Source organism: Silurus aristotelis, assembly GCF_946808225.1.
Source record: "Silurus aristotelis genome assembly, chromosome: 20".
Taxonomy (NCBI): domain Eukaryota; kingdom Metazoa; phylum Chordata; class Actinopteri; order Siluriformes; family Siluridae; genus Silurus; species Silurus aristotelis.
The window spans coordinates 4,185,813-4,204,194 of record NC_139593.1 but is presented as its reverse complement, the minus strand read 5'-3'; the positions used below and the strand labels follow the sequence as shown (position 1 = coordinate 4,204,194).

Below are 18,382 nucleotides of genomic sequence, written 5' to 3'. Positions count from 1 at the left end.
AGCTGGATGTGTGCCCCGTTTTGGTCTCCTAGTTCAGAATTATATCCGAAAGACGTCCAATCGTGTTCCTCTAAATCTGTGGTTTGAGTTTGAGGATGCTTCAGACCAGATGGAGGGGTTCGAGAATACTTTCAGAGACACAGAGTGGGTCTCTTTTATCACAATCCTGATCTTCTGATGTCGATTTGAACTCCATGTGATAATGTGTACTGTGACACCCTATTTTTTTTTTTAATCTAATACGCAGCTTGATTTCATTGCGCAACTTCCTGTGTGCCGAGGTGAATTACCAAACGCCTGGTGGAAATGTGGAAATGTGGAAATCACGGTCTGCTACGTGCACATTAAACCTCACGACTAATGTTTCTTCTCTTAAACCGCTAAAAGATTATCTTCGAGTGCGGATCGACAAGGTGAGATCACACCTTTCCTCCTGATACCACATACCCTACAGAATATATATTAAGACTTTACACGAGACACATCGGGTCTCCGCCTTTGACTCACGTCTGGTTTTGCTTACACGAGCTGTTTATGTTTTTGTCATGTAGAAATATCTCTGTGTAGGCTTTGCTGTGATGTGATGGTGCTGCTCCAGGTGATCACTCCTGCCTCTCTCTTCCTCCTTCTCACGTTATCCGGTGAGTCTGACGTGAGTGACGCAAATGTTTATTCGAGCAGAATAAAGAAAAGAAAAAAAAAGATCAAAGACAAATGAATTAATTCATCATTCATCTTCAAAAAAAACGTTTGTGGACACCTGAACATAAGATTCATCAGTGCATCGGTATAAAATGAGTTGATTTAAGTTGGCGGTGCATCATTTTGAACATTTTCGCATCAGTAAAAAAAGTTTTTTTAATATATAAAATTATTATTAGACTTGCGATATTTTTATTATTTAAAAAGATCATTTGTGACTAATAGATTTTAATCAGTCCCAATACTTTTGATGATGTTCCAAAAGGAAGCAGTAGCTTAGTGGATCAGGCTCTGGGTTACTGCTCAGAAGGTCGGGGGTTCAAGCTCCGGTATCGCCAAGCAGACACTTTTAGGGCCCCTGAGCAAGGCCCTTAACCGTCTTAAGTGGGATATGTGAAAAGATTTCACTGTGCTGTGAAGTCCATGTGACCAGTAAAACCAACAAGACGAGTCATAGGGTTATAAGGCCAGAAACGGTTCGAAAGGCAGTGATCACTGTGCTGTCACTCAGCTTTCTGTACTTTCATTCGAGTGCCATCTGCATTAAAAAAACAGGAAATCATTTCTTTTTTATTTGTTTGAAAATTTTTTTAATTAATTCTCACTCGATCAAAAGCCGAACTTGTCTGATTTGTTTGCCCCGTATTCTAACACAAACCTGAAGAGACAGCATAATTACAAATCTCATTAGTGCTTCATTTAGAAATGAATCTCACCACACACACACACACACACACACACACACACACACACACACACACACACACACACACCTTCATGCTCTGTCTCTAGGTCGATGTGTGTAAATGCTGTTAAATGTGAGTTCTTACCCTACTGACCTCATCTATTGCCCAATGTATTTCCACTCGAAAGGACTTTCCATGTTGCTTAGAAACATTTCCACGCTTGCTTAAGCGTACCTCCCGTCTTTACACAATCCTATTTAGATGCTGATGTCATGAAAAAAAAATATTTTAATATTTTAAACCTTTGCTAGATTGTGTGTGTGTGTGTGTGTGTGTGTGTGTGTGTGTGTGTGTGTGTGTGTGTGTGTGTGTGTGTGTGTGTGTGTGGTAGGGTAGTGCTTTGGGGAGTGGATGGGTGGAGCATTGGCCGAGGATGAATGGAAAAGTAGAGCAGTAGTAGAGGATGAATGGATCAGTGAAGAAGTGGTAGAGGATGGAGGGATAAGTGGTGCAGTGGTAGAGGATGGAGGGATGAATGGTGCAGTGGTAGAGGATGGAGGGATGAGTGGAACAGTGGAAGAGGATGAAGGGATGAGTGTAGCAGTAGTAAAGGATGAAGGGATGTGTGGAGCAGTAGTAGAGGATGAAGGGGTGAATGGAGCAGTGGTAGAGAATGAAGGGATGAGTGTAGCAGTAGTAGAGGATGAAGCGGTGAATGGAGCAGTGGTAGAGGATGAAGGGATGAGTGGAGCAGTAGTAGAGGATGAAGGGATGTGTGGAGCAGTAGTAGAGGATGAAGCGGTGAATGGAGCAGTGGTAGAGGATGAAGGGATGAGTGGAGCAGTAGTAGAGGATGAAGGGATGAGTGTAGCAGTAGTAGAGGATGAAGGGGTGAATGGAGCAGTGGTAGAGGATGAAGGGATGAGTGGAGCAGTAGTGGAGGATGAAGGGATGTGTGTAGCAGTAGTAAAGGATGAAGGGGTGAATAGAGCAGTGGTAGAGGATGAAGGGATGAGTGTAGCAGTAGTAGAGGATAAAGGGATGAGTGTAGAAGTAGTAGAGGATGAAGGGGTGAATGGAGCAGTGGTGGAGGATCGAGGGGTGAATTGAGCAGTGGTAGAGGATGAAGGGATGAATGGAGAAGTGGTAGAGGATGGAGGGATTAGTGGAGTAGTGGTAGAGGATGGAGGGATTAGTTTTGTAGTGGTATAGGATGAAGGGATGTGTGGTGCAGTGGTAGAGGATGAAGGAATGAGTGAAGCAGTGTTAGAGGATACGGGGGTGAGTGGGGCAGTGGTAGAGAATGGAGGGACAAGTGGGACAGTGGTAGAGGATAGAGGGATTATTGGTGCAGTGGTAGAAAATGGAGGGATGAGTGGAGCAGTGGTAGATGATGGAGGTTGTAGATGATGGTGTGGTCAAGGATGAATGGAAGGATCAGTGTGGGGTGGGATATTGGAGCAGAGGGTAATGTGGGAGAACCTGGGAGAACCCTGAATTCTGCTCAGATCTCAGCCTGAAGTCACCAAATTCTTCGTCCGGGAAACAGCAAATTATTTCTGTTTTCTTTGCCTCTAATCATTAACACTGTTTTCTGTTTTGTGTTCAGTGGTTGTTGCGTCCCAGCGAAGTTTGAAGATGATTTATACACACCACTCAGTCTGTGCTCTGAAGGGATCTTCAGTCACTCTCGGCTGCAGATACTCCAGCTTTCTCAGCAGAAGTTTCAGTAGAGTTTTCTGGAGCAAAGCAGTTTTCACATTGAAGGAGCCTCCTGATCTGTCTGCAGATCCTCAGTACAGAGGCAGGGTTCAGTACCTCAAAAACACCCCACAAGACTGTACCCTCAGACTGAGCAACGTGACGGACCAGGACTCCAGCAAATATTATGCGACGGGTGTTACCTCAAAGGGGCAAGTCATCCAAGGTAGAGGCGGAGTCAACCTTTCAGTCACAGGTAACACCTTGTACTTCCGATTTTGCTCCTCAAGACTGTTTGGAACACGATCGAGATTTTCAAATGGAACTAAAATTCCACCATCTCTTCGAATGACTTTAAGCTTTTTCAGCTCTCCAAATCAAAGCCAACTCAGGAGCTGATGTTTTAGCAAACCTTCACCATGACCATTTCAGCGTTTCCATCCAAGTTCCATTTTCTCTAAACAATTTGTACACACCTTGGATTTCTTGCAAAGCTTTTCTCAAAATCCTAAATTCATCTCTCAAAAATATTTGTGTCAATGAACATCTCATTCCCATCAGAATAAAAAGTCCTGTCGTCATTGTTCACAAACAAGACCGTCAAAATGTTTAGTCGTGTTGTCAGTGTGATGCACAGTTTCAGTATTTCTCGATAAAAACTACGGTTTGGATCACAGAGATTAAAAATGCACGAGGCTCAGCAGTCTCCCACCGATATACCCCATGTCTCTCCTCTACACATGTCCAAACCAAAGAACATTACATAAAGCGATAAAGAAAATGTAGATTTTAAAAAACAACGTTTTGGATCAATAAACCTAAAATAATGACGTAAAGAAGTGCAGAAAGGCAACACTTGCAAACAGGATTTGAATTTCACTGTTTTTGCTGTTTCTTAAAATAATTCGCTGTATATCAACTAATTGGGAGGAAACCAGTAGTTCCGTGCGAAATCAGACATTAAGCACCCCTGTATCACCAAAAATTGTATGATCCTCGTATCATAACAGCTCTGGGAAGATTCGTCTGTGAGATTAGCGCTATTGAATCTTTGACGATTATTATTGTTATTTTCATTAACGCTTTTACATGCTGAAAGCTGCTATGCGCTAACAACATTTAACTTCGTAGGGTTACACTGTGAATAAAAAATGATACATTTGAGGAAGAAAATTATGCAATATATTATTGCTAGAAGACCTTATGCTAGCAACAGCACAAGTTACTTTGCATTGTCCTGTGAAACGCTAACAATCCTTGTGTGTTCAATCATGCTATTGGGTATTAGCTTCACAGATTCACCGCACAGTATGACGGCTAACGTTGATGTGTGTCTACTGAAACTGGTGAAATGGGCGATCGGTCAGAGTTTCAAGTTTTGCTTGCCGAAGGACCAGGTTGCTAATCTGTCTGATATCCAAAGCCACTGCATTGATTAAATGATAACTAGCTGTATGAGGTGGTTTCATTTGTTCGGAAGCTAGCAAGACCAAAACGAGTTAAATATGTATTCAGCGTGTATAGGAACAATTTCCTCTTTCTCTGTGCCTTCATTTGTTATATTTGTTAGCGTTCCGTCACTAGCGCCCTGTGGCTTGGGATTGCTGCATCCTCAAATTGTTTTTTTCAAAATTAGGAGACAATTAAAGAAGAAACAGAAAATGCAGATGTTCTCTCGTTTCCTTCAACGAAGGGAAAGGAATGTAGATGTGAGAGTTTGAATGTGGTTTAAAAAATGGTTTGATTTGTTAATAATTACCGCGTTCCAAAATACAACTATCAATTGTTCAATTTTTACAAATGAGTAAATAGCACCACTTAGAGGCACAATTATGTCACTGCACCACTGTAGCTTGCTTTATTACGGAAACTCAGAAAGACTGCTAAAAATATTTGAGACCTTCAGTTTAATTTGTTTTCCTCCATCTTTCCTCTCATCCACAGATCTTCAGGTGGAGATTTTTCCTAGTATGGTTAAAGAACAAGATTTAGTCGCTCTGACATGCAAAACCAGCTGCATTTTTACCGACACCCCAACAATCACCTGGTACAAAAACGATCGTGAACTGGACTCCTTTTTTGAGAGTTTGATACTGTTGTCAGTCACTCAGCAGGATGCAGGCAAATACAGCTGCTCTGTGGAGGGAGAAAGTGTTCGCTCCCCTCATGTCACTCTTTTTGTGCACTGTAAGTATACGTTCACCTTCTGACAAACAAATAAATACAAATTCGTCACGTTTGTCTGCTTCGTTCATTTATTTGTTTATTTAATCATACATGATTAACAAACCGAATATGCAATATGTATGACCGAAGCAGGAGCTTGGTTCGCATTGCCGGCAGTAAGTCAGACTTGTTCCCGGTGCATGTTGGACTCCGGCAGGGCTGCCCTTTGTCACCGGTTCTGTTCATAATTTTTATGGACAGAATTTCTAGGCGCAGCCAGGGGTCGGAGGGTGTCCGGTTTGGTGACGACACGATTTCGTCTTTGCTCTTTGCAGATGATGTTGTCGTGTTGGCTTCATCAGACCAGGACCTTCAGCATGCACTGGGACGGTTTGCAGCCGAGTGTGAAGCGGCTGGGATGAGAATCAGCACCTCCAAATCCGAGGCCATGGTCCTCAGTCGGAAAAGGGTGGCTTGCCCACTTCAGGTTGGTGGGGAGTTCCTGCCGCAAGTGGAGGAGTTTAAGTATCTTGGGGTTTTGTTCACGAGTGAGGGAAGGGTGGAACGGGAGATTGACAGACGGATCGGTGCAGCTTCTGCAGTAATGCGGTCGATGTACCGGTCTGTCGTGGTGAAGAAGGAGCTGAGCCGCAAGGCGAAACTTTCGATTTACCGGTCAATCTACGTTCCTACTCTCACCTATGGTCATGAGCTCTGGGTCATGACCGAAAGGACAAGATCCCGGATACAGGCGGCCGAAATGTGCTTCCTCCGCAGGGTGGCTGGGCGATCCCTTAGAGATAGGGTGAGAAGCTTAGTCACTCGGGAGGAGCTCGGAGTAGATCCGCTGCTCCTCCACATCGAGAGGGGTCAGCTGAGGTGGCTCGGGCATCTGTTCCGGATGCCTCCTGGACGCCTTCCTGGGAAGGTGTTCCGGGCGCGTCCCACTGGGAGGAGACCCCGGGGAAGACCTAGGACACGCTGGAGAGACTATGTCTCCCGGCTGGCCTGGGAACGCCTTGGTGTCCCCCCGGAAGAGCTGGAAGAAGTGTCTAGGGAGAGGGAAGTCTGGGCATCTTTGCTTAGACTGCTGCCCCCGCGACCCGGCATCGGATAAGCGGGAGAAGATGGATGGATGGATGGATGGATGATTAACAAACACATTATTTCCTTGTGTTCCAGCTGGAAAAGCAAAACAAACAATTACGTCATTATACATATCAATACATAACAATAGATAACAATTAAAACCATCACCACATGATTTCCATTATCGCTAAACCAGAAGAAGCAGTTGTGGCATTTGGTAGCTCAGTGTTTAGGATGTTGGACTTCTGATCAAAAGGTTGTGAGTTCAGCTCCATCAAGCTGCCACTTCTGGGCCCCTGAGAAAGGCCCTTAAACCTCAGCTGTTAAGTTGCTTAAATGATATAATTGTTTTTGATTGTTCTTGATTATTCTATGATATAATTTATTCTTACAAAAACATGGTAACATCTTTTAATTCAAAATTCACTATTAATTCAAAATTAAGTGTTTGGTTCATATCTTTCCTTTTTCTTCTTGTGTGTATCTTTCAGATCCTCCGAAAAGCGTCTCAGTGTCTATCAGCCCCTCGGGGGATATTGTGGAGGGCAGTTCAGTTACTCTGACGTGCAGCAGCGATGCAAACCCACCTGCCCTTGAGTACACCTGGTATAAAGAGAGGAGTTTAATAGGAACAGGAAAAACGCACAGCATCAAGAAGATCAGCTCTAAAGACAGAGGAGGCTACAAGTGCACGGCCAGGAATCCGTATGGAGAGAAAGAGTCTGATGAAGCAGTTGTAAATGTTCGGTGTAAGTGTTGCATCGAGCTTTTGTTTCCCGCCATTTATACACGTATCGCTTTAAAACCTCTGTCATGTGGTCTGTTTTTTTCAGACGCCCCGAAAAGCGTCTCAGTGTCCATCAGTCCCTCAGGTGAGATAGTAGAGGGCGCTACAGTGACCCTGTCCTGCAGCAGCGATGATAAGTCGCCTCTCCCTGACTACACCTGGTATAAAGGAACATCGATTCTCGGAAGAGGGAGCACCTACATCATTAGCAAGATCAAACCTGAGGACAGGGGACAGTACAAGTGCAAGTTCAGCAATGGATACGGGGAGAAATACTCCAATGACGTGACTGTCAGCGTTTTGTGTACGTCGCAGCCTGAACTCTGGAAATTCTGATACAAATACCGTATTGCTTTAAAACGATCTGCTGAATGCCTTCTATTGGGTTTCAGATGCGCCCAAGAAATCTTCAGTGTCTATCAGCCCCTCGGGGGATATTGTGGAGGGCAGTTCAGTTACTCTGACGTGCAGCAGCGATGCAAACCCACCTGCCCTTGAGTACACCTGGTATAAAGAGAGGAGTTTAATAGGAACGGGAAAAACGCACAGCATCAAGAAGATCAGCTCTAAAGACAGAGGAGGCTACAAGTGCACGGCCAGGAATCCGTATGGAGAGAAAGAGTCTGATGAAGCAGTTGTAAATGTTCGGTGTAAGTGTTGCATCGAGCTTTTGTTTCCCGCCATTTATACACGTATCGCTTTAAAACCTCTGTCATGTGGTCTGTTTTTTTCAGACGCCCCGAAAAGCGTCTCAGTGTCCATCAGTCCCTCAGGTGAGATAGTAGAGGGCGCTACAGTGACCCTGTCCTGCAGCAGCGATGATAAGTCGCCTCTCCCTGACTACACCTGGTATAAAGGAACATCGATTCTCGGAAGAGGGAGCACCTACATCATTAGCAAGATCAAACCTGAGGACAGGGGACAGTACAAGTGCAAGTTCAGCAATGGATACGGGGAGAAATACTCCAATGACGTGACTGTCAGCGTTTTGTGTACGTCGCAGCCTGAACTCTGGAAATTCTGATACAAATACCGTATTGCTTTAAAACGATCTGCTGAATGCCTTCTATTGGGTTTCAGATGCGCCCAAGAAATCTTCAGTGTCTATCAGCCCCTCGGGGGATATTGTGGAGGGCAGTTCAGTTACTCTGACGTGCAGCAGCGATGCAAACCCACCTGCCCTTGAGTACACCTGGTATAAAGAGAGGAGTTTAATAGGAACGGGAAAAACGCACAGCATCAAGAAGATAAGCTCTAAAGACAGAGGAGGCTACAAGTGCACGGCCAGGAATCCGTATGGAGAGAAAGAGTCTGATGAAGCAGTTGTAAATGTTCGGTGTAAGTGTTGCGTTGAATTTGAGTTTTCTGGCATTTATACACGTATCACCAGTGTAAGACAGTAATAAAGCAAATGTAATTCGTTACTGTACTTTAATAGTTTTGTCGCGTATCTCTACTTTACTGAAGTGTTTCCATTTGGGGAGATTTTTTTACTGTAACTTCACTACATTTCAAACTCAAATATTTGACTTTTTACTCAACTACGTAAAAAACGTATAAATCAGTTGTTCCTTTTTGTTAATAAGGATAAAAACGTAACTGGTGAAACACGCAGCGAGTCACCAATCAGGGTCAAGCGCACGCTCTGTTTTAAACTTGTTCTGATTGGCACTTTGTGGATCTACTAATCAGCAACATACAGTTCAGCATCAGTTCAACATCAAGCAGAACATTTAGAGAGGAAAAAATGATGAACAAACTCCAGACTCGAACTCGACACAAACTTTTCACATGAACTGAGTTGATTAAGTGAAGAGTCTTGTGATAAATATAATAGGAACATTATAGTTATAATTAATCATAGTACTTTGGATACTTAAGAACATTTGAAGTACTTTTGTACTTTTACTCAAGTGAAAGTTTGAAGGGACACTTTTACTTTTACTGGAGTCAGATTTTACAGATTGTCTCTACTTTAACTCAAATACATGCTTTGTGTACTTCGTCTACTACTGCACATCACTTTAAAACCTCTAAGTCATGTGGTCTGTATTTTTCAGATCCTCCGAAAAGCGTCTCGGTGTCCATCAGCCCCTCGGGGGATATTGTGGAGGGCAGTTCAGTTACTCTGACGTGCAGCAGCAATGGAAACCCACCTGCCCTTGAGTACACCTGGTATAAAGAGAGGAGTTTAATAGGAACGGGAAAAACGCACAGCATCAAGAAGATCAGCTCTAAAGACAGAGGAGGCTACAAGTGCACGGCCAGGAATCCATACGGAGAGAAAGAGTCTGATGAAGCAGTTGTAAATGTTCGGTGTAAGTGTTGCATCGAGCTTTCGTTTCCCGCCATTTATACACGTATCGCTTTAAAACCTCTGTCATGTGGTCTGTTTTTTTCAGACGCCTCGAAAAGTGTTTCCGTGTCCATCAGTCCTACAGGTGAGATAGTAGAGGGATGCTGGATGTAGTGGGACTCTGAGACTTATTTAAATATTGATTTTTTAATGTCTTTTTTTAACTTAGTTCTTCCAAAGCGACCCTCAATATCTATCAGTCCCTCAGGTGAGATAGTAGAGGGCGCTACAGTGACCCTGTCCTGCAGCAGCGATGATAAGTCGCCTCTCCCTGACTACACCTGGTATAAAGGAACATCGATTCTCGGGAAAGGGAGCACCTACATCATTAGCAAGATCAAACCTGAGGACAGGGGACAGTACAAGTGCAAGTTCAGCAATGGATACGGGGAGAAATACTCCAATGACGTGACTGTCAGCGTTTTGTGTACGTCGCAGCCTGAACTCTGAAAATTCTGATACAAATACCGTATTGCTTCAAAACGATCTGCTGAATGCCTTCTATTGGGTTTCAGATGCGCCCAAGAAATCTTCAGTGTCTATCAGCCCCTCGGGGGATATTGTGGAGGGCAGTTCAGTGACTTTGAGGTGCAGCAGTGATGCAAACCCACCCGTCACCTACACCTGGTTCAAAGAAAACGTGTTTATAAGTACAGCGAGAACCTACACCTTTACCAAGATCAGCCCTGAAGACAGCGGCGAGTATAAGTGCAAGTCCGGCAATCGATTCGGAGTGAAATACTCGAGCGGTGTTCTAAACGTTTTGTGTATGTTTTTTTTTAAACAAATGATATTCAGCTAAACTTGAATATTTGTATATTTCTTTGTTATATGGTCCCTTTTTTTTTTTTAGACCCCCCTAGGAATGTCTCAATGTCTATGGGCTCCGCAGGTGAGACAGTGACTTTGACCTGTAGCGCCGCCGCTAACCCACCCGTCCACAACTACACCTGGTTTAAGGACAATAAAAGGTTGGCTGTCGGACAGAATTACAGCATCACAATGAATTTCAGCACCGACGGATGGTTTTCCTGTGAGGCCCGGAATAAATACGGGAATCAGAGAGCTCCTCCGGTGTCCCTCGTGCTAAACGGTAAGATGATGGAAAGTGATGAGAAGATCGGAGCGGTTTTAGTGACCCGGTTGTCTGAATCTCATTCATCAAAATTAACAAAAAATTTTTTCAATGTAATTTTACACTATTAATAAGCAGATCCACAACTCGTCCACTTACGCCAACTCTGACTAGAGCTTCACCACTCGTATCTTCTGGGCTGTGTCATTAGTTCTATTGTTAAATGACTCCCATAATTATTGTAACAATAATGTTAAGATTTGGACCAAAAAAAAAACTATCTATTGCATTGTGTATGGAGCGTCTATGGGAGTTGTGTGCTGATTGAATGAACGACTCGGACCAAAGGACTCATGAGTTGAACTACTCAATATTGTTCCTGTGTAATACACTGCATAGTGTATATAGGAGTCACGTGATTAAAGAACTAATGATTTGGACTTAAAGAGTCAAGAGATCGCTCTTTGAGTCGACTCATTCTAAAGAGTCACATTATAGACTCATTCAAAACAAACAAATCACTCTTTTTCATAGGTAAGTCTTTTGTAGAATCACTTCTATCCCTTATATATATATATATATATATATATATATATATATATATATATATATATATATATATATATATATATATATATATAATGTTTCTGACTTCATCTCCAGGAAAAACAAAGAATTCCATGGTTTCATGGATAATCATTGGAGTCGGGGTCGGGGTAGGAGTCATTGTTGGCGTGGCGGCGTTCATAGCTGGACTTTTCTGCGTCAGGTAAATCCCAGGAGTGTGTAAACCAGTAGATGTTAAGCATGAGATGATAATTAATATATTAATTGAGTCGATCTCAACATCATGACATGCATCATATATGGAGCTTTACTCCAGCTTGTTGTTCGTTATTTACTCATTTAAATTTTTTAATTTTAACATCAAATTTATAATAATTTTTTTTTTTTTTTTCGATGCAGGAGCAAGAGACAGAAGAAAAACACAACAAAACATCAGGTGAGTGTTTCAGAGTGTTGCACAGCAAACTTCCATATTCGATTCAACTCAATTTTATTTGTATGAATACATTTAACATTATCACGCAGGTTTACGTCAAGAAACCGGTTACGAATATGCATCCAGCTCATTAGTTCGTCCCTATAACCTATCGAGCAAGGCAATGGTGAGGGAAAAACTCCCTGAGACCATCATAAGGAAGAAACCTTGTGAAGGTTGAAGGCACCTCCGTGCTTCAAGCTCTGAAGCGTTTTCTTCTGGACCTCAGAGGCCGCCATGTGTTGGTTCGTTCCGACAACACCTTTGTGTTTTCTTATATCAACCACCAGGGAGTCTGCGATCTCTCCTTGAGGGCAGCGTATATCCGAGGCCACTTAAATGAGGGAGCAGATGCCCTCTCAAGGCAAGAGCCGAGGCTCGGGGAATGTCGTCTCCACCCGAACGTGATGGAACAAATTTGGGAGAGATTTTACAGAGCTTAGGTGTTTGCGACTCAAGAGACTTTGCGCTGTCCCCTCTGGTTCTCTCTTAGCCCCTCTTGGGCTGGATGCCATGGTACAGGTGTGGCTGAGGCCGCGCCTGTACGCCTTCCCTCCTGTCACGCAGTCCATCTCCTCCTGGTGGCCCCACAGTGGCCAGACAGGCCATGGTTTGCGGACCTGGTAGCCCATCTTGAAAACACCCTCGTTGGGAGATTCCTTCCGGAGGGATCTTTTCTCTCAGGCAGGGGGCACAAGAATTCACTGGGAAACTAAACAATCAGAAAACTATGGAAGCTCCAAGCCTCCGGTCTCTCCACTGAGGTGGTAGGAAACATTCTCCAGTCCAAAGCTCCATCCACAAGGAGGTTGTACACTGTGAGATGGCGTCTGTTCATGGCACGGTGCGATCGGCAACTTTTGGATTCAGTTAACTGCCTGGTTGGCCCAGTGTTAGAATTTCTTCAAGAACAAGTCACCAAAGGGTTGGCTTCTTTCACCCTGAAGGTGTACATGTCCGCAATCGCAGACTGTTATGCCCCTCTCGCGGGGCAGTCATTGGGTGAGCACGCTCCCGTTTACACAACACACGCTCCCGCTAACACTCCCAGCATGTACTACACAGAGAGTGGGATAGGGAAAGAAAGAAAGAAAGAAAGAAAGAAAGAAAGAAAGAAAGAAAGAAAGAAAGAAAGAAAGAAAGAAAGAAAGAAAGAAAGAAGGAAAGAAAGTGGAAAAGAGGGAAAAACAGAGAGTGAAGAGAAAGAAAGAAAAAGATAAAACATAAGTCCAAATATTCTGAAGCATAAAACTGTCTGGTTCCTCTCAATGTTTCTTCCTCTTGATGGAATGTTTTTCCTTCACCACATAGATTTAAGAAAATAATGGCTTTTATTGCTGAGTCAAATCATATCATGCATTGTGCTGATGCTCTCTGTGCAGGACGTTGACACTCATATTGAAGACAACACTTACACATCTCTCGAACCCATGACCATGTGCTCCAAAGATGTGTGCTTCACGCTCGCGGTAAGTGACGACTCACATGACGCACTTCACTGATGCAGAAACCCTATGAGCACCTAATTTACGTCTTCACACAGAAACCTCACCCCGATGACACGTACGAAGCTCTGGATCCTCACACCATCTCGCCTGATTATGACACCTTACATGTGAGTGTTTCCGTTTGTTCATAGCCATTAAAGTTGATCCAGAAAGTTTTCACAGCGGTTCACCTTTTCCACGTTAAGTTACAGCGTTATTCCAAAATGGATTACATTCATTATTATCTTTAAAATTCTACAAACAAAACCCCATAATTACAATGTGAAAGAAGTTTATTTAAAATCTAAATCTAAAAACAAAACAAAAAATCACATGTACATAAATATTCACAGCCTTTGTTCAATAATTTATTGAAGCTCCTTTGGCACCAATTACAGCCTCAAGTCTTTTTGAGCTTGACACCTATTTTTTTGCCACCACCATGCTTCACTGTAGGGATGGTATTGGCCAGGTGATGAGCAGTGCTTGGATTCCTCAAGACACGGTGTTTGGCTTTCAGGCCAGTGTCATGTGCCTTTCACTGAGGAGTGGCTTCCATCTGGCCACTGTAACATACAGGCCTGATTAGTGGAGTGCTGCAGAGATGGTTGTTCTTCTGGAAGGTTCTCCTCTCTAAACAGAGTAGTGATGAAGTTCTTTCAAAGTGACCATCAGGTTCTTGGTCACTTATGTGACTAAGGCTCTTTTCCCCTGATTGCTCAGGATCCATTTTGGAATAAAGCTGTAACATTACAATGTGGGAAAAGTGAAGTGCTGTTGAAACTTTCTCCTGCACTGATTATATATTGGGGGTGTAACTTTACACAAAATTCACGCTTCAGGACGTACCTCAGTTGGGCACTGGGTGGGCACGCTTTCGCTCACACTCCACACGCTCCCGCTCACACTCCACACGCTCCCGCTCACAGCCCACACGCTCCTGCTCACACTCCACACGCTCCCGCTCACAGCCCACACGCTCCTGCTCACACTCCACACGCTCCCGCTCACAGTCCACACGCTCCTGCTCACACTCCACACGCTCCCGCTCACACTCCACACGCTCCCGCTCACAGTCCACACGCTCCCGCTCACACTCCACACGCTCCCGCTCACACTCCACACGCTTCTGCTCACACTCCACACGCTCCCGCTCACACGCTCCCGCTCACAGCCCACACGCTCCTGCTCACACGCTCCCGCTCACAGTCCACACGCTCCTGCTCACACTCCACACGCTCCCGCTCACACTCCACACGCTTCCGCTTACACTCCACACGCTCCCGCTCACAGTCCACACGCCCTCGCTCACAGTCCACACGCCCTCGCTCACAGTCCACACGCCCTCGCTCACAGTCCACACGCCCTCGCTCACAGTCCACACGCCCTCGCTCACAGTCCACACGCCCTTGCTCACACTCCACACGCTCCCGCTCACACTCCACACGCTTCTGCTCACACTCCACACGCTCCCGCTCACACTCCACACGCTTCCGCTCACACTCCACACGCTCCCGCTCACAGTCCACACGCCCTCGCTCACAGTCCACACGCCCTTGCTCACACTCCACACGCTCCCGCTCACACTTCACACGCTTCTCCTCACACTCCACACGCTTCCGCTCACACTCCACACGCTCCCGCTCACAGTCCACACGCCCTCGCTCACAGTCCACATGCTCACACTCCACACGCTTCTGCTCACACTCCACACGCTCCCGCTCACACTCCACACGCTTCCGCTCACACTCCACACGCTCCCGCTCACAGTCCACACGCCCTCGCTCACACGCCACACGCTCCCGCTCACACTCCACACGCTCCTGCTCACACTCCACACGCTCCCGCTCACACTCCACACGCTCCCGCTCACAGTCCACACGCCCTCGCTCACAGTCCACACGCCCCCCTCACACGCCACACGCTCCCGCTCACACTCTACACGCCCCCCGCTCACACTCCAAACGCTCCCCCTCACACTCCACACCCCCCCCGCTCACACTCCACACGCCTCCGTTTACACTCCACACGCTCCCGCTCACACGCCCTTGCTCACACGCCCCCGCTTACACTCCACACACTCCTTCTCACACTCCCGCTCACACTCCACACGCTCCCGCTCACACTCCACACGCTCCCGCTCACACTCCCGCTCACACTCCACACGCTCCCGCTCACACTCCACACGCTTCCTCTCATACTCCTGCTCACACTCCACACGCTCCCACTTACACTTCACACGCTCCCGCTCACACTCTACACGCTCACACTCCACACGCTCCAGCTCACACTCCACACGCTCCAGCTCACACTCCACACGCTTTCGCTCACACTTCCAGCATGCATGCCACAGAGAGAGGGATAGGTAAAGAAAGAAAGAAAGAAAGAAAGAAAGAAAGAAAGAAAGAAAGAAAGAAAGAAAGAAAGAAAGAAAGAAAGAAAGAAAGAAAGAAAGAAAGAAAGAAAGAAAGAAAGAAAGAAAGAAAGAAAGAAAGAAAGAAAGAAAGAAAGAATAAGAAAGAAAGAGAACAAAAAAGAATAAGAAGAAAGCGGTAAAAACAGAGTGAAGAGTAAAAGAAAGAAAGAAAGAAAGAAAGAAAGAAAGAAAGAAAGAAAGAAAGAAAGAAAGAAAGAAAGAGAGAAAGAGAACAAAAGAGAATAAAAAGTAAGAGGGAAAAACAGAGAGTGAAGAGAAAGAAAAAAAAAGATAAAACACGATAAAACATAAGTCCAAATATTCTGAAGCATAAAACTGTCTGGTTCCTCTCAATGTTTCTTCCTCTTGATGGAATGTTTTTCCTTCACCACATAGATTTAGGAAAAGAATGGCTTTTATTGCTGAGTCAAATCATATCATGCATTGTGCTGATGCTCTCTGTGCAGGACGTTGACACTCATATTGAAGACAACACTTACACATCTCTCGAACCCATGACCATGTGCTCCAAAGATGTGTGCTTCACGCTCGCGGTAAGTGACGACTCACATGACGCACTTCACTGATGCAGAAACCCTATGAGCACCTAATTTACGTCTTCACACAGAAACCTCACCCCGATGACACGTACGAAGCTCTGGATCTTTACACCATCTCGCCTGATTATGACACCTTACATGTGAGTGTTTCCGTTTGTTCATAGCCAATAAAGTTGATCCAGAAAGTTTTCACAGCGGTTCACCTTTTCCACGTTAAGTTACAGCGTTATTCCAAAATGGATTACATTCATTAATTTCTTCAAAATTCTACAAACAAAACCCCATAATTACAATGTGAAAGAAGTTTATTTAAAATCTAAATCTAAAAACAAAACAAAAAATCACATGTACATAAATATTCACAGCCTTTGTTCAATAATTTATTGAAGCTCCTTTGGCACCAATTACAGCCTCAAGTCTTTTTAAGCTTGACACTTATTTTTTTGCCACCACCATGCTTCACTGTAGGGATGGTATTGGCCAGGTGATGAGCAGTGCCTGGTTTCCTCCAGACACGGTGTTTGGCTTTCAGGCTGGTGTCATTGTTTGGTTTGTGCTCTAAGATGCACTGTAACTGTGGGACCTTCTATAGACAGGTGTGTGTCTTCCCATATTATGCCCAATCAACTGAATTCACCTGAATTAGATTTTTTTGTTTTGTTTTTTATTTTTAATACATTTGAAAAGATTTCAAATAAACTGCTTTCACGTCGTCATTATGGGGTTTTGTTTGTAGAATTTTGAGGACAATAATGAATTGAATCCATTTTGGAATAAAGCTGTAAAATACCAATGTGGGAAAAGTGAAGCGCTGTGAAAACTTTCTCCTGCACTGATTATATATTAGGGGTGTAACTTTACACAAAATTCACGCTTCAGTACGTACCTCCGTTTTTAAGTCACAGTTAGATGAAGCAGATATTTGTTATTTATTCATTCATTCAATTGTTTTATTTATAAAAATCAATTCTTCATGCGTTAACTCTGGTTTCTTATTTACAGCCCTGGCATTGTTGTGTATTTATTTTAATAATAATAATAAATGCCCGAGACCGAGACGGAACAAACTTGTGGTCCGCAACTTAATACCGTTCCTGAGGGAACTCGGATTAGAACTATGTTCCGCACATAAAAAAAGGCCTGCATTCAGTACACATGTGTACAAACCGAAAGGGATTGAACTGAAATGGTACAGTAGGAATACGTGTACCGTTACACCCCTATTATATATATATATATATATATATATATATATATATATATATATATATATATATATATATATATATATATATATATAGCCCTTGTTAGAGATACACTGATAGGGATGTGGTTTGTTTAAATAAAGCGCCGTATAAATAACATTTAATTTACGATACAGAAACATAATCTTAGAGTTTTCTCCAAAAAATTGTTGTAATATATTTATTTAATTAATTTATCTTAATTTTTTGTTAAAAAAAGTGGTATCTTTCTTCACCTTGGATTTTATAGAGACTAGAGGCTTCAACTCATATAAATATTAAGAAAGATGCATGTGCTTGAATTCTTTCTCTTCCACAGATTTATACTCTGTGTGTGTGTGTGTGTGTGTGTGTGTGTGTGTGTGTGTGTGTGTGTGTGTGTGTGTGTGTGTGTGTGTGTGTGTGTGTGTGTGTGTGTGTGTGTGTATTCTTTGTGTTTTTTTCTAGGCTGTGAAAAAGCATTCATGAGATCATCAGAACACACAAGAGAAAGAGACCATCCACCCCAACCCTCACCTACCACCATACCCACCCATCCACCATTACCCTCACCTACCACCATACCAACCCATCCACCATTACCCTCACATACCACCATACCCACCCATTCACCATTACCCTCACATACCACCATACCCACCCATCCACCCTAACCCTCACCTACCACCATACCCACCCATCCACCATTACCCTCACCTACCACCATACCAACCTATCCACCATTACCCTCACATACCACCATACCCACCCATCCACCATTACCCTCACCTACCACCATACCCACCCATCCACCATTACCCTCACCTACCACCATACCCACCCATCCACCATTACCCTCACCTACCACCATACCCACCCATCCACCATTACCCTCACCTACCACCATACCCACCCATCCACCATTACCCTCACCTACCACCATACCCACCCATCCACCATTACCCTCACCTACCACCATATCAACCCATCCACCATTACCCTCACCTACCACCATACCCACCCATCCACCATTACCCTCACCTACCACCATTACCCCCCACCTACCCCTATAACTACCAGTCCACTCTAACC

At 44.2% G+C, this 18,382-nt stretch overlaps 1 protein-coding gene across 4 annotated transcripts; it reads left to right on the top strand.

Annotated features, from left to right (window-relative positions):
• Positions 1-264: 264 nt before the first annotated feature.
• LOC310715971 (B-cell receptor CD22-like) lies at positions 265-18,307 on the top strand. 4 transcript variants are annotated; one of them, XM_083522708.1, is made up of 21 exons: positions 266-413; positions 552-641; positions 2,998-3,345; positions 5,034-5,276; positions 6,836-7,093; positions 7,178-7,435; positions 7,524-7,781; positions 7,866-8,123; positions 8,212-8,469; positions 9,192-9,449; positions 9,534-9,572; positions 9,657-9,914; positions 10,003-10,254; positions 10,341-10,580; positions 11,226-11,331; positions 11,529-11,565; positions 12,987-13,073; positions 13,148-13,219; positions 15,975-16,061; positions 16,136-16,207; positions 17,759-18,307. In XM_083522708.1, the coding sequence occupies exons 2-21, from the start codon at positions 584-586 to the stop codon at positions 17,777-17,779; spliced, it is 3,468 nt and encodes a 1,155-aa protein (XP_083378834.1). In that variant the 5' UTR covers positions 266-413; positions 552-583; the 3' UTR covers positions 17,780-18,307. The 4 variants fall into 4 exon arrangements, with proteins under 4 accessions (XP_083378835.1, XP_083378834.1, XP_083378837.1 ...); XM_083522709.1 differs by lacking the exon at positions 13,148-13,219 and having other exon boundaries at positions 265-413; XM_083522710.1 differs by lacking the exon at positions 266-413 and having other exon boundaries at positions 552-652.
• The last annotated feature ends 75 nt before the right edge of the window (positions 18,308-18,382 follow it).

What these genes read in the sequence shown, in the direction of transcription:
- LOC310715971 (XM_083522708.1), top strand. Translation starts at nt 584, where the DNA reads ATGGTGCTGCTCCAGGTGATCACTCCTGCCTCTCTCTTCCTCCTTCTC. An exon ending in AGTCAACCTTTCAGTCACAG is followed by an intron (nt 3,346 to 5,033) that starts GTAACACCTTGT and finishes TCTCATCCACAG; the next exon opens with ATCTTCAGGTGGAGATTTTT. An exon ending in CTGATTATGACACCTTACAT is followed by an intron (nt 16,208 to 17,758) that starts GTGAGTGTTTCC and finishes GTTTTTTTCTAG; the next exon opens with GCTGTGAAAAAGCATTCATG.